Source organism: Triticum dicoccoides, chromosome 3A (genome assembly GCF_002162155.2).
Source record: "Triticum dicoccoides isolate Atlit2015 ecotype Zavitan chromosome 3A, WEW_v2.0, whole genome shotgun sequence".
In the NCBI taxonomy this organism is placed as follows: Eukaryota; Viridiplantae; Streptophyta; class Magnoliopsida; order Poales; family Poaceae; genus Triticum; species Triticum dicoccoides.
Genome location: NC_041384.1, coordinates 32,500,597 through 32,515,713, shown reverse-complemented (window position 1 = coordinate 32,515,713; position 15,117 = coordinate 32,500,597). Strand labels below are relative to the sequence as shown.

Below are 15,117 nucleotides of genomic sequence, written 5' to 3'. Positions count from 1 at the left end.
ATATGCCATAAGGGAAAGGACCAGCGCGCAAAATGTCGCAGACAAAGACAAGAAAGGAAGAAATCAACACAGAAAGGACATGTTTCTAATCTCGGAAAAAAACAAGCGCGCGAAAGTAAGGCCTTCAGGGGCATATCTGCGAGAAGGGAAAGGACCTGCGTGCGAAATGTCAAAAAAAATTGGACCATTTCTCGATTTGTACGTGTCATCCTTGCGCAGGGGCCATGCTAATCTTCTCTGTATCGTTCCAATTTTATCAGATGTCCCCGAAGGGACAAGTCTGCTGCCTCGCTCAGGCTTATAAACCGGTGCGTCTCTCCTCTGTTGGCTGATGTGGGACTAAGAGCATCTCCAGCCGCGCCCCCAACAGGCCTCCCCAGGCCACTTTTTCGGCGTCGGTGTGAAAAAAACGGCCCAGTCGCGGCCCCAGGACGCCGAAAATCGCCGGCTCGGCCCTTTTTTCTGCCCGGCTATCACAGGCCGAACCCGGCGCACTGGGGAGCAGTTGGAGGCTCCGGCGCAAGGGAAAAGCGCGGCTGGCCCACGTCGTCAGGGGAAAAGTCAAGGTTTTCTTCCCCGACTCGCCTCCCACCCCCCACGCCCTCGGCCACCACTAGCTATATCCCGGCGCCGCCCGCCGCCCTTCACCGCTAGATAGCCATTCCCCGCCGGAAAAATAGCAGCGCTTCGCCGCGGCAGCCCCTCCAACAGCAACTGGGCGTTTCCGGCCGCCGTTCTCGGCCGCGGAGGAGCAGTTTAACGGCGGGTACACACCTACCGAGCGCAAGGTGTTCGGCGATTTGCCTGCCTCGGCGATGGACTCGGATGACGAGGAAGCGCTCGCCGCGCTGCTGGAGGAGGAAGCCGAGGCCGACGTCCAGGAAGAAGAGCATCTCATGGTGCTCGCCGCCCTCGCCCAGCTGCTGGCGAGCAATGAAAAGCCGCAGCGAGGCGGCGAGGCGCCTGGGCGGGTGAAAGCAAAGAACCGACATCGTCTCGAAGGCTACTGCATGCTCTACTCCAACTACTTCGCCGATGCTCCACTTCACGGCGAGAAAACATTTTGGCGCCGTTATCGGATGAGCCGAAAGCTCTTCCTCGGGATTGTGAATTCCATCCGGGAGTTCGACAACTACTTCAAGTGCAAGATGGATTGCACCGGCGCTCTTGGATTCACCTCCATCCAGAAGTGCATGACAGCGATGAGGATGCTTGCATACAGAGCTCCCGGTGATTCACTCGACGACTATGGCGCATGACCGAGTCCACCAGCATAGAGTGTTTCTACAAGTTCTGTCGGGCAGTGGTGGCAGTGTTTGGACCACAATACTTGAGAACACCCAATGCGGAAGACACTGCTCGGATCCTAGCACAAAATGCAGCAAGAGGATTTCCTGGGATGCTTGAAAGCATCGACTGCATGCATTGGAAATGAAAGAATTGCCCATTTGCTTGGCAGGGGATGTACAAAGGCGCCAAAGGCGGTTGCAGTGTGGTGCTTGAGGCGGTGGCCACACAGGACCTCTGGATTTGGCACTCCTTCTTTGGTATGCCAGAAACTCACAATGACATCAACGTGCTGAAGTGCTCTCCTGTCTTTGCCAAGCTTGTTGAAGGTCATTCTCCTCCGGTGAACTTCGAGATCAATGGGCGGCACTACAACAAGGGGTACTATCTAGCTGATGGCATCTATCCGAGATGGTCGACATTTGTGAAGACCATCTCAAACCCTATGCCAGGAGGCAAGAACGTCTGGTTTGCGAAGATTCAGGAGGCGTGCAGGAAGGATGTCGAGCGGGCATTTGGTGTGCTCCAATCTCGATTTGCTGTTGTCCGGTACCCCGCTCAGACGTGGTCCAAAGATCAAATGTGGGAGATTATGACTTGTTGTGTCATCTTGCACAACATGATCATCGAGAGCGAGCAAGAAGACCCAGTGTTTGACACTGAACCATACTACAGGCAGGGTCCTCTAACTGAAGTTGATCAACAGCTACCGGCAACTTGGACTGCATATCTCAGTATGCGTCAGGAGATCCGAAATCCACAGGTGCATCATCAACTGCAGAAAGATCTGATTGAGCACCTATGGAGACTCAAGGGGGACGTCGTGTGATGAAATACGAGTTTTCATTTGTTGAACTATATAATTTGTATTGAATTATTTGTTGTTGTACTATTTTGTTGAAGTATTTGATTTTTCTGTGACGAAATATGTGGTAAAAAAAATGTGTTGATAATTGAACGCCGAAACACGGCGAACCACGCCGAATATGGGTCTATTCTCGCCCATATGGGCTCTTTATTCGCCGAAATGGGACTGCAAAGTGGGTCAATTTCGACGCCTAAGGGCGACGATTGGGCGCAAAATTACCCCAGCGCCGATTGTATCGCCGCCTCGCCCCCAGAGGGCAATTTTTATGCTCCTGGGGAGGCAACGGCTGGAGATGCTCTAAACATATCAGCGCTCAGCGGGTTTGTTTCTCCCCGCCTGCCGGTGCCCCAGCAGGCCAGTACCAGTCTCGCGTTGGTGGGCTGCATTCCCGTAACGCGACCCAATTAGGTAGACAGCCCAGCACCTGGGCTCGGGCAAACGACAATAAGAGCTAAAAAATTGGAATGGAGATTGGCGTACATGCGTGTACCACGAGCAAAGGACGATGAGGTTCAGTAACTTCTTTCTTTGTTTTTTTTTCGTGAGAAAACTTCTTTCTTTGTTTTGATGTTGATGCTGAAGCAAAATATCTTTTTTTGCAAACTGAAGCGAAATATCAATGTCCAGAACTAGCTAAAACAAATGCCATTGCCGATGAGTCCAGGACTGAGGATGTGCCTCAATTGTCTGATGCCGATAATGATATCCTGGTTGCCCCGTTCTCAGAGAAGGAGGTGTTTGATGCTATTGCACAAATGAAAAACAATAAGGCTCCCGGACCGGATGGGTTCCCGGTCGAGTTCTATAAAAAGTGCTGGCACATTATTAAAGGGGATTTAATACCTATGTTTCATGATCTATTCTCTGGACAGCTTCAATTATTTCACTTGAATTTTGGAACTATCACATTGCTCCCTAAGAAAACGGATGCTGTGAGAATTGAGCAGTTCAGGCCGATCTGCCTCCTCAATGTTAGTTTCAAAATATTCACCAAGGTCGGGACCAATAGACTCACACAGATTGCGCATTCTGTGGTGCAACAGTCCCAAACTGCTTTCATGCCGGACAGGAACATCCTTGAAGGGGTGGTTGTTCTTCATGAAACGCTCCATGAAATCCACTCGAAAAAATTAGATGGAGTAATTTTTAAGGTGGATTTCAAAAAAACGTATGATAAGGTCAAGTGGCCATTCCTTCAACAGGTATTGCGTATGAAAGGTTTTGATGAAGCCTCGCACCGACAGGTCGAATCCTTTACGCAAAAAGGGAGTGTGGGAATTAAAGTGAATGACGATATAGGTCATTACTTCCAGACACATAAAGGCCTCGGACAAGGAGATCCGATGTCCCCTATCCTGTTTGACATTGTGGTGGATATGTTAGCAATTTTGATAGGAAGGGCTAAGGAGAATGGTCAAGTGGGTGGTTTGGCACCTCATCTTGTTGATGGAGGTGTATCCATCCTTCAATACGCTGATGATACAATCATCTTTATGGAGCATGATTTGGCCAAGGCGAGAAATATGAAGCTGGTGTTATGCCTTTTTGAACAATTGACCGGGTTAAAAATTAACTTTCATAAGAGCGAGTTGTTCTGCTTTGGTAGAGCCAAAGACGAACAGGAGTATTATAGGCAATTGTTTGGGTGCGAGTTGGGGAGTTTACCTTTCTCATACCTTGGCATTCCGATACACCATCGTAGGCTGACAAACAGAGAATGAAAGTGCATCGAGGATCGATTTCAGAAGAAACTAAGTTGCTGGAAGGGTAAGCTCATGTCATACGGAGGCCGTTTGATCTTGATTAATTCGGTGCTCACGAGTGTGCCTATATTCCTCTTATCGTTCTTTGAGGTCCCAGTTGGTGTTAGGAAAAGACTGGACTTCTGTCGGTCGCGCTTCTTTTGGCAGGGTGATGAACTTAAAAGAAAATACCAGCTTGCTAAATGGGACATCATCTGTCGACCGAAAAACCAAGGGGGTCTTGGTATTGAAAATCTTGAAGTTAAGAACAGATGCTTTCTTAGTAAGTGGTTGTGGAAGCTTTCTTCCGGGACTGAGGCCATGTGGGCGCAGATCCTCCGCAGCAAGTACCTCCAGACTAAAACATTGTCCCAGGTCACAGTCAGGCCGACTGATTCGCCTTTCTGGAAAGGACTAATGAAAGTCAAACAATCAATGTTCAATAGGACGAGGTTTGTTATTAAAAACGGTGCAAGTACATGTTTCTGGGAGGATACTTGGCTTGACGACTCACCTTTAGCCATTCAATATCCGTCTTTATATCGGATTGCTCGACGACGTGAGGTGTTCGTGGCAACAGTATTACAATATATCCCCCTTAATATTCAGTTTAGACGGTCGCTAGCGGGTAATCGTTGGGAAGAATGGCTCCATCTAGTTAGGAGACTGATGGAGGTTCAACTTTCTCACCAACCAAATGAATTACGCTGGAAGTTGACTAGATCTGGAGTATTTACATTTAAATCAATGTATATTGATGTTATTAATTCGAACTCCATTCCAACTTCCAAGTATGTCTGGGCTGTCAAAGTTCCTTTAAAAATTAAAGTGTTTATGTGGTTCGTCCATAAACAAGTTATTTTAACAAAGGACAACTTGATAAAGCGTAATTGGACAGGACCTACTAGGTGTAGTTTTTGTGATCGGGATGAGACGATTAAGCATCTATTCTTTGATTGCCCGTTGGCCAAAGTTCTTTGGCAGACGGTCCATATTGCTTTTAATATTACTCCACCGACTTTTGTCAACGCATTATTTGGGACATGGCTTAATGGGGTTGAGCCTGACTTAGCAAGACATATTCGGGTTGGAGTTTGCGCTTTGTTGTGGACTATCTGGAATTGCAGAAATGATTTGGTTTTTAACAGAACATCACGGATTCATTTTTTACAGGTTATTTTCCGAGCTACAGCAGTGATCCGTTCGTGGTCGCTACTCACTCTGATGGAGGCCAGGGAGCATTTGGTTATTGGATCTATCCGTTGGGAGATGGTAGCTCAGGATATCTTCAACCGGTTTGGATGGCGGTCATGTAATAGGATAGGCAATTAGTTTACCTATCTATTTTTAGCCAGCCAGTTGTGACGTTTTTTCCTGGCTAGTTTGTGTATCTAGCCTTTTAGGCTCTGTGTGAGCTGCCTTTTTCTTTTTTTCAGTTGGAGACTTTGGAACCTTGTTGGCACTTTTTGTTTTTTGGTTAATAAGATGGCCGTATGCATCACTCTGATGCAGAGGCCGGGGAGCCCCCCTTTTCGAAAAAAGAAAAAAAATCAAAATCACAAACTCAAAGTTGTTGAGCGGCATTCATGTTGGAAGAAAACCTCTCTAGTTGTATGCTCCAGCCGTGTAGACGCTATCATAAAAAGGTCTCTATTCTTCGGCCACTGCATGATAGATCACGTACGGAGTCATCGCATACACGCATGAATAACATGCATAAGAGATGAAACACTTTTATTGTTAAAAATTACATCATTCCTGGTAAGCTACCTTGCCCAACATAAGGCAGCCGCCCCCGCGAGTAGATGTGCAGAAAATTGTTTATCAAATACCCCGCAACCAATTGCCGAACATATTATGTCCACTACGTGGGGGATATAAATTTGAAATTACTTGAACTATGGCCCAGACTGCACGAACAAATTTAGACTCAAAAAATAAGTGTTTAATGTACTCGTCATGTTGGTAAAAGGCACATGTCTTGCTACCTTGCTAGTTGCGTTGTGCCAGATTATCTCTAGTTAAGATGATCCCTCTGTTTAGAAATCAGAGAAATATCTCCACACTTAAAGGAATTTTGAGCTTCCACAGTTTCTTGTTATCAACCGAAACATCAGTGTGGACCAATACACCATACAAGGATTTGACTGAAAAGCTATCATTCTGATGCAAATTCCATCTGAACTTGGATGGTTCACTTGACAGGTGAATGGCCTCTAGAAGAATGAGTAATTCATTCCATGCTACCAGGCGAGGCCAAAATGGTCCCTATGAAAAAGAAATTCCGGGTTTTTTGTCCCAATACTTGTTTAAGAATGTTTGTATAATTAAATATTTAAATTTTAAATTTTTGATATGAATATTGAAACGTGGTTGATATTTAAATTATATAATTATTATTTTAATATAAGTCATAAATGAAAATTATAGAGTTGGCGATGGCGACATCAACGACAACAACGAGAGGCGGCTCGGTGCTGAGAGAAATGTCAGGTGGCCGCGTAAATATGCTGAGAAGTTTTTTTTTATTCGATCCAAAATTGGAGCGGGTTCCATTACCAGGGGAGAATATCTGGTACTCCCACCTCTAGGGTGCTCCCGGTGCTCCAAACTCGGTAGCACATTTTTAAATGTTTGAAAAATTCTATGGAAAAAAAATCCAGCACATAGACACAACACCAATGTATGTTGTCACAAAATTTGAAATCAAAATTCCAAGCATAGCTTGAGAAACATAATTGACAAATTCGACAGTAAATAGTACGCAACATAAGTTGGGCTTTAGTTTTGGCCCGTTATCACATTGATGTCGATTTTGTCTTTTTTGTATCTCGAGCAATGTTTTGAATTTTGATTTGAATGTTTTTGACAACATACATTAATGTTGTGTTAATGTGCTAGTTTTTTTAAGAATTTTTCGACCATTTAAAAATATGCTACCGGGTTCGGAGCATCGGGAGCATCCTAGGGGTGGGAGTACTGGATATTCTCCCACATTACTAGGTGATAACACAAGATAAACAAAAGAAAGGACAACACCGTGTCTTTTTGAGGAGGTGTTTGTTTCTAGGGATTTTTTTGTGTAGGGACTAGAAAAAGTCTCTCTTAGAGACTTTTTTATCAAACGGAAGGGACTTTTTAGGGACTAAACTAGGCATTTGGGACTAAATGAAGAAGACTCTCAAGGAGAGTCTTTTTAGGACTTTTTGGGACTTTTCCAACAATGCCCCTCCATGCACTCATTGGCCCGCCACCCCATGGTGTTGTTTGATTGTTATTTTTCTATATACTAGGGGCAACATAGTCATTTAATAACCTTTAGGAAGGAACTAGGGACTTTTTAGTCTCTGAAAACAAACAGGGAGAGACTTTTTAGGGACTAGGAACTTTTTAGTTGGGACTAGAAAAAGTCGTAGGACTAGAGAACCAAACACCATCTAAATCACGCGTATAACTCTTATCGGTAAATCAAAAAAAGGTTCGGCTGCCGCCTGCGCTGCTAACAGCTCCCTAACAGATGGAACAAAACAAAGCCAACAGCAAATAAACCTCCATGAAATTCACAGCAAAAGCTCCTGAAGAAACCCCAGCTAACAACAGGATGAGACCAACAAGAACCACCCAAAATCAGAAAACCATGGAATACAGCCCTCCAGGTCTTCAAGAGAAGTTGCATTTCCAAAGCAAATATAGGCTGAGTCGCTGAGAGGTTGTGTTTTTAGAGATGAAAAGCTATATTTTTGAAAGATTATCGGTTTAGCGATATGCTAGATAGGTTTTAATCAAAAACTTTTCACCTCAAATATAAGTTTTGAAGGTTCTCCTAGAGATGCCCCAGCATCCCACGGTCGGTTCCCTTAAATAGGCATATGTCGGTTCGTCGTGTCTACATCTAGATACATTCATTCCTGCGACAAGTAATTCGGAACAGAGGGAGTATTTCCTTTCTGAACCCAAAGATTGTAGTCTTATGAAAACCAATTCTGCAGGAGTAGTCACAAGCAATCACCACATTGCCCGACAGACGGCTGCGAGACGATTGATTCTTGGCATGGTTGATTGAGGAAAAATGGATCTGCCCTTGGGATAGATAGATGCTACCCAACCAAGTTTGCATGATTGAGCAAAGTTGGATCTACTCTGGGAAGAATGCAGATTGGCGTACGTGCGTGTACCACGAACAGAGGAGCGTGAGGTTCAGTAACTTATTTCTTTGCTGATGCTGAAGCAAAATAGCAATGTCCAGAAAAAAAGGAATCGCCGTTGCCGGGGATCGAACCCGGGTCACCCGCGTGACAGGCGGGAATACTTACCACTATACTACAACGACTTGATTGATGAATTTTGCAAACCCATTGTTGTTGACCGATATCTCATAGGAAAGCCTGCTACATAAAACATTGTATGCTTGTGGAGCCATCAAAGAGTTCCTCTATCTACTAGACATCATTTATCATGAGACATCATTATAAATAGGCATCCTTCAGGAGATCAAGGATCTAAGTAGGAATTTCTTTTTTTTTTGCGGGTGATCTAAGCAGGAATTTCGTTGACATTTCTTTTGGTCATGTTGGGCGAGAAGCTAATGAGGAGGTCCACCGATGCGAAGCAAGCGCGTCACTCGGAGAAGATGCCTCCGGCTTAATCTGGATCCTTTGTTCCTAGCGGACTGTCAGCAAACTATTGCATTTCACTAAGAAAGTACGTGATTCGCAAAGAAAAAAAAGTTGACCTCACTCATGTTAAAGCATAATTTAAAATTTTAGAATAATTTACTTTGCATTCCCATCTGTATATTTTTCTAATCCGTTTGTGATGTCTTGCTTGTCTCTGCCTTCTTCATCATCGCCTGCCTACGTCTTGGTTATTCGTGTTGTTCGTCTGAGGTGTCCAGAGTCACGTGTCATTGTGTCGATGTGTCGCATATCATGTGACAGAGGAAATGCTGGCACACTGTGAGCGATGTGTGTGAAGTGTCGTCTCCACGTAACAGAGCGACGCCATTTGTGTACAGAGATCATTGTGCCAAACCAGTTATGTTTCCTGGGTTGAAGCTGGTGACGGCTGTCTACATGTGAAAACTTATGCTCTTCAACCATGTAGTATAAGCTTTCAATGGACTTCACACCGCAGCCATCTCGGCTAAAATCACAAATGAATAAATAACTAGTAAAAAAGAAATCGTATAGAGGAAACAACACGGTAGAGTGCATGTATACTTCTATCTTACAAGAAGTGGAGGAACAACATAAAAAGGCCAGGAATAAATAAACAACTACTCACAAATAAATAGTACAGATTAGAAAACGGCACGGCACACTGCACATATACTTCTTCTATAGTAAATAAAATAGAAGTGGAAGAGCATGTAGTGAAGCTCCAACAGGATTTCATTCTAACGAATCAGATATTACAATAGAGCAGGGACCTGCTTATAAGAAAATTACAACATGGTGTAGCACTATTTGGAGAAGTATATGTGCAGTGTGCCGTGCCGTTTTACGCACAAAAGACAAGCAATAACCCAGAAAGGACCTGGTTGTAATCTCCAAATTGAACGAGGGCGCGAAAATAAGGCTTTAGGGACATATATGCGAGAAGGGAAAGGACCAGCATGCAAAATGTTAAAAAAATTGGACCATTTCTCGATTTGTGCGTGTCATCCTTGCGCATGGGCCATGCTAATCAAGGGTGAATAAAAAATTGCAGACTTTGGTGTGAGCGCTGGTTTGGACGGCACGATGGCCATGCGTGCCACCTTTGTAGGCACCGTGACATACATTGTTGCCCGAGAGAATTCGCGACGACAACTACTTGTACGCCGCTGATATCTGGAGTCTCGGGCTGACGGTACTGGAGTGTGCTACCGGTAAATTTCCCTATGATTTCAGTGAAGGCCCAACCAATCTCATGCTGCAGATACTCGATGATCCATCGCCGACACCACCAGAAGATGCATATTCACCGAAGTTCCGTTCATTTATAGATGACTGCTTGCAGAAAGAGCCTGATGAAAGGTCTACATGTGAGCAGCTTTTGTCACACCCATTCATCAAGAGGTATGAGGAAGCCGGTGTCGACTTGGCGGCATACGTCGGGGGTGTTGTGAATCCAACAGAAAGGTTGAAGCAAATAGCAGAGATGCTTGTTGTTCATTATTACCTTCTGTTCAATGGCTCTGATGGATCCTGGCATCATATGAAGACACCGTACATGGAAGAATCATCTTTCCGCTTCTCAGGGAATGTGTATGTTGGGCAAAGTGCCATATTTGATACTTTGTCAACCATAAGAAACAAGTTTAAAGGTGATCAGCCTAGTGGGGGGATTTTTCATGTTGTTGAGAAGATACATTGTGGTGCAGATGGGGAAAGAGAGATCACCGTTCGTGTGTCTGGATCATTCATTGTGGGCAACCAATTTCTAATACTTGGTGAAGGGCTGCAAGCTGAAGGGATGCCCAGCCCAGACGAGCTCGCAATTGACATTCCAAGCAATCGGGCAGGCCAGTTCCGGGAGCAGTTCATCATGCAGCCAGGGATTTCCATGGAATGCTACTACATACCAAGACAAGATCTCTCCATCAGCTAGTCCCGACAAGATTTGTAATTTGTAAGACTTCTTGGGCTAGTTTATCTTAAACTTATCTGCTCACAAAAACAACACTGAAAATTAGTATTCGAGAAATTACAATCAATTTTTTTGGCTTTGGTCGCCTGAGCTTATTACTTACTCCGTCTGCTGAAAAGTATATAATGCCCATGGACTAAAATGCATCCTGACAATGACCTATTTTGATTTTTTTTGCTGAAAATACCATTAAAATGGGTCATTGTCACAAATTTCAAATCAAAGAAACGTATTTCAAACACCATTAAAATGTTAAATGTTACGAAAAACATATGGGTCATTGCTACAAATTTCAAATTAAAAGAACGGATGTACTGCACATGCGATGCTTTTACGAGACATTCGTCAACTGGATTTAATCGAGTTGATTGCATAGAACCATCACAATTGCGGCGTCATTTGTAGAAAAGACGGTTTTCCAAAAAAAAAATTGATTAGCAATTTGCGCCGTATTGGTGTACCGTGGTGGCAGCGGTCTACTCCTCAAATAAAAGCAACAACACCCAAAGATGCACAAAATAAATAATTAAAACAACTAACAAAAAATAAACCTAAGCAGGAAATGACTGGACAGAGCGCACCTACTATTCTATCTATCTGATGATGAAAAGAGAAGTGGAGGTCCAGTCCAGAAGTGAAGCCTTGTACAATCAAGAATGACAACAGAGCAGGGACCTACGTGTAACAAATTAAGACTAGTCGGCCACAGTGCACGCAGAAGGCAGAGAGATCATCGTCCAAAGGAAGGATCTATTTGTAAGCTCCAAAAATAAACGGGGGCAGGAATGAAAGGCACCGGGGGACTTATGTGTAAGGAACTGAGGGACCGGCGCGCGAAATGTAAAAAAAATTTGAACCATTTCTCGATTTGTGCGTGTCATCCTTGCGCCGGGGCCATGCTAATCTTCTCTGTATCGTTCCAATTTTATCGGATGTCCCCGAAGGGACGAGTCTGCTGTCGCGGCCGGGCTTATAAACCGGTGCGTGTCTCCTCCGCTGGCCGATGTGGGACTAAAACGCCAGCGAGTCCGTTCCTCCCAGCAATCGCTGCTCCCGACCAGCCTCGCTCCTCCCGTGGGCACGCAGGCCGCATCCCCTCGCGCGGCCCAGCTCGGCGGACAGCCCAGCCCAGCCCAGCCGGCCAGGCTGGCGGAGGGCGAGACCATCATTATCAGCGGCAGCGGCGGCCGCTTTCCTCCACACACACACCATTATTTTCCTCTCCCTCCTCCTGACCACCCACCCACCTACCAGCCACCAAGGCGGCCGATCTCCCCTCCCCAGCCGCGCCACCGCCGACGCCGCAGCTCCGGCAGCCGTTCGTCTCGAGGTACGGACGAGCCTCCCCTCCCCTCCCCTTCCCTTCCCCCAGCGATCCTCCCAGCCAAATCCCTCCCGCTAGGGGACCTCGCCCGCCGCTCTAGATCTAGATCCGCCCCGTCGTCGCCGCAGGTGTTCGACCCCTCCCTCCCTCGCTCGCTCGCTACCGCAGGCGGGCAGGCGGATCCGGGCCCAAGTAGATCGATCCCTCCGCCTCGTCATGAAGTGCCCTTCCGGTTCCTCGGGCGGCCGCGATCCCTGGGCGCCTCCTCCTGGTTCGGGTGGTGGTGGTGGCGGCGGATCCAGCGAGCCGGCCAAGAAGCAGCAGCGGACCGGGAGCTCGAGCCAGGCCGACGAGGCGTCCACCTCCTCCTCCTCCTCACAGCCTCCGCCGCAGCAGCCGCCTGCACCGGATGGGGGTGATGTGCCGTATCTGGGGGAGGACCTGATGTTCGAGGTGCTGCGGCGGGCGGAGGCGCGGACGCTGGCCAGCGCGGCGTGCGTCAGCCGGGGCTGGCGGGCCCTCGCGCAGGACGAGCGGCTCTGGGAGGCGGCCTGCGTGAGGGAGTGGGCTGACCTCGGCTTCTCCGAGCAGCAGCTCCGCGCCGTCGTGCTCTCGCTCGGCGGCTTCCGCCGCCTGCACGCCGTCTCCATCCGGCCCATCCAGCGGCGCCGTGCCGGTGTTCCTGCTGCGCCTGCTCAGGAAAGGGGAAGGCGGCAGCAGCCTCCTGCCAGGCTGGGCCGGGACCAGGTCCAGCTGTCGCTGTCGCTGTTCTCGATCGGGTTCTTTCAGAGCATGCCTAATCACCCCCCTCCTAAGAAGAAAGATGAGGGTGATGGCAACGATAAGGGTGGAGGTGGGCGGTGCGGGTGATCCAACTGGCTTTGCCTAACAGCTAGTCTGGACAAGAGAGAGCACAAGGAGTTATGACAGAGACAGTGGAACTGCAAGGTGGTTGGATTATGCTGTTCTAATATGGATAGGTGTATGAGTACTGATATGTCATAAGGTCACCTGGAAATGTGGATAGGTGTATGGGTACAGATTGGTTGGTAGTTTAGTTGAAGCGTCACGGGACAGATGGGGTGCCATACCATATAGCACATGGAATCGCTTTGGGGAGAAATGGCCCCAAATCTGTGTGCTCTGGATTGTGGTTGCTTGATGTCGATCTCACAGTATATAGTATGTTGCTTAAGTTGGTTTGAATTATTGTGTAAAATTCTCGCTTTAAAGATTTGAGCAATGTGAAATTATGTGATTGAAGGGTCAAGCTAGTTTACTTCAGTAACAATGGCTAGATTTAAGCTTGCATGTGGTTGTTATAATAATGAAATGGTAGCTGACATTTAGCTAACTGAAATTTCTCGATACTCCAGATTGATCTTTGGTGACTGTTAGAAGCCACAGACACTGAAGATGGCGCAGCCTGCTGAGCTTTCCCGCGAGGAGAATGTGTACATGGCCAAGCTTGCAGAGCAGGCTGAGAGGTACGAGGAGATGGTTGAGTTCATGGAGAAGGTGGCCAAGACAGTTGACTCCGAGGAGCTCACAGTCGAGGAGCGCAACCTTCTATCAGTTGCTTACAAGAATGTTATTGGTGCCCGCCGTGCCTCGTGGCGCATCATTTCCTCCATTGAGCAGAAGGAAGAGAGCCGTGGCAATGAGGACCGTGTCACACTCATCAAGGACTACCGTGGAAAGATTGAGGTTGAGCTCACCAAGATCTGTGATGGTATCCTCAAGCTTCTTGATTCCCACCTTGTCCCCTCATCTACTGCTCCAGAGTCCAAGGTCTTCTACCTGAAGATGAAGGGTGATTACTACAGGTATTACAGTAATGTCCAGCATATAGTTCCTGCATGTTTGCTTCATTGCACATTAGATTGATTTGGTTGAATATTTTTGTAATAGGTACCTTGCGGAGTTCAAGAGTGGAACTGAGAGGAAGGATGCTGCTGAGAACACCATGGTCGCATACAAAGCTGCTCAGGTAGTTTGCTTGACCTGGATTTCATGGTCCTGACATTGAACTTCGTTGGCAAGAAATCTGTTTCATGCGTGATTTGTCCTGTTTAATTATTTGGTGGTGAATTTCTTGCTCAGTTGAGTTCATGTTGAATCTTTCAGGAGATTGCACTTGCAGAGCTGCCCCCGACTCATCCTATTAGGCTTGGGCTGGCACTCAACTTCTCAGTGTTCTATTATGAGATCCTCAACTCGCCTGACCGTGCTTGCGACCTTGCCAAGCAGGTTTGTTTTCTACAATAACCAGTTGTGCTGGTCTATTATGATTTATCAGTACATCTGAACTGAATAGAACCATGTGGATCTGAGATGATTCAAAGTCAATACAGTTTTATCTAATATTCGGGCTTGATAATCGCGACTAATAATTGAATAACAAGTACGTGCACCGGGCTGCCCTTTTTTATTTGAGTAACAACTGTTAACAAGGAATCAGTGTTATGAGCTACAGTTGGTTAGGCAAAGAAGGGTTGTTGTTGGACCTGAAAGATCGATAAAGAAATAATGACTGTTCCACATAATGTCCCTGGTCATAGGATGATCAACAAAAATTATGGTTGTAGTAGGCTTTTCAAAGCTATTAAGCAGAATTATTTATGTTTTCTAAGATAGCAGAGTATATACTGTAGCCTTACTCTGCGTTGCTCATGTCAGGCTTTTGATGAGGCCATCTCGGAACTGGACTCTCTGAGCGAGGAGTCGTACAAGGACAGCACTTTGATCATGCAGCTTCTGCGTGATAACCTGACGCTGTGGACTTCTGACATCTCGGTACTTCATTCCTCCCGAGCATACCCTCACTTGCTTCCTATCTTCTCACCGAATCAATCCTAAATATGTACATTCCGCTTTGCTTGGCTGCAGGAGGACGCCGCTGAAGAAATGAAGGATGCTCCCAAGGGTGAATCTGGAGATGGACAGTAAACACTGTCTATGTGTTCAGAAACTTGTCTTTCTCGCTTGTTCAGTGTAGATTGTAATGTCATCGTGGTTGCTGGTAATTGGAGGCTCCAATTTGTGTTGTGATAGGGAAGCTTGTAGCTGCCTTGCTTGCTCGACAGCCTGATTATCGGGCTGCACTGGTTATTGCCTCTTGTTGAACCTTTGTGTTACTTTGGTGGTTTTAAAATTTTTCTGCTGCTCTTGTTTGTGGCCCCTTGTCTTCGTATTCATCTGTGTTTCTTCTTTCCGGACGGGTGTCTCTGAACCCTTCCACTTTGCCAAGTCTTATTCCCATGTTA

General features: G+C 46.4%; 2 protein-coding genes, 3 non-coding genes and 2 pseudogenes across 5 annotated transcripts; 3 read left to right on the top strand and 4 right to left on the bottom strand.

The window, feature by feature from the left end:
* Positions 1–173: 173 nt before the first annotated feature.
* LOC119273789 lies at positions 174–276 on the bottom strand. Its single transcript, XR_005134980.1, has one exon. It is a non-coding gene; the product is annotated as a U6 spliceosomal RNA (small nuclear RNA).
* A 7,879-nt stretch (positions 277–8,155) lies between these two features.
* TRNAD-GUC lies at positions 8,156–8,227 on the bottom strand. Its single transcript has one exon. It is a non-coding gene; the product is annotated as a tRNA-Asp (tRNA).
* Positions 8,228–9,524: 1,297 nt separating this feature from the next.
* LOC119273797 lies at positions 9,525–9,585 on the bottom strand (annotated as a pseudogene).
* Positions 9,586–9,623: 38 nt separating this feature from the next.
* LOC119271091 lies at positions 9,624–10,597 on the top strand (annotated as a pseudogene).
* A 775-nt stretch (positions 10,598–11,372) lies between these two features.
* LOC119273793 lies at positions 11,373–11,475 on the bottom strand. Its single transcript, XR_005134984.1, has one exon. It is a non-coding gene; the product is annotated as a U6 spliceosomal RNA (small nuclear RNA).
* Positions 11,476–11,866: 391 nt separating this feature from the next.
* On the top strand, positions 11,867–12,755 carry LOC119266865 (F-box protein GID2-like). The gene has a single exon (XM_037548143.1). It carries the CDS (start codon positions 12,068–12,070, stop codon positions 12,719–12,721), a length of 654 nt encoding a protein of 217 aa, XP_037404040.1. The 5' UTR covers positions 11,867–12,067; the 3' UTR covers positions 12,722–12,755.
* A 478-nt stretch (positions 12,756–13,233) lies between these two features.
* LOC119266864 (14-3-3-like protein B) lies at positions 13,234–15,024 on the top strand. Its single transcript, XM_037548142.1, has 5 exons — positions 13,234–13,677; positions 13,763–13,841; positions 13,979–14,101; positions 14,531–14,647; positions 14,741–15,024. Exons 1-5 carry the CDS (start codon positions 13,268–13,270, stop codon positions 14,798–14,800), a joined length of 789 nt encoding a protein of 262 aa, XP_037404039.1. The 5' UTR covers positions 13,234–13,267; the 3' UTR covers positions 14,801–15,024.
* The last annotated feature ends 93 nt before the right edge of the window (positions 15,025–15,117 follow it).

Excerpts from the sequence above, each read along its gene's own strand:
- LOC119266864 (XM_037548142.1), top strand. The coding sequence starts at position 13,268 with ATGGCGCAGCCTGCTGAGCTTTCCCGCGAGGAGAATGTGTACATGGCC. Across the intron at positions 14,102-14,530 it reads CTTGCGACCTTGCCAAGCAG|GCTTTTGATGAGGCCATCTC; the intron begins GTTTGTTTTCTA and ends TGCTCATGTCAG. Across the intron at positions 14,648-14,740 it reads TGTGGACTTCTGACATCTCG|GAGGACGCCGCTGAAGAAAT; the intron begins GTACTTCATTCC and ends GCTTGGCTGCAG.
- LOC119266865 (XM_037548143.1), top strand. The coding sequence starts at position 12,068 with ATGAAGTGCCCTTCCGGTTCCTCGGGCGGCCGCGATCCCTGGGCGCCT.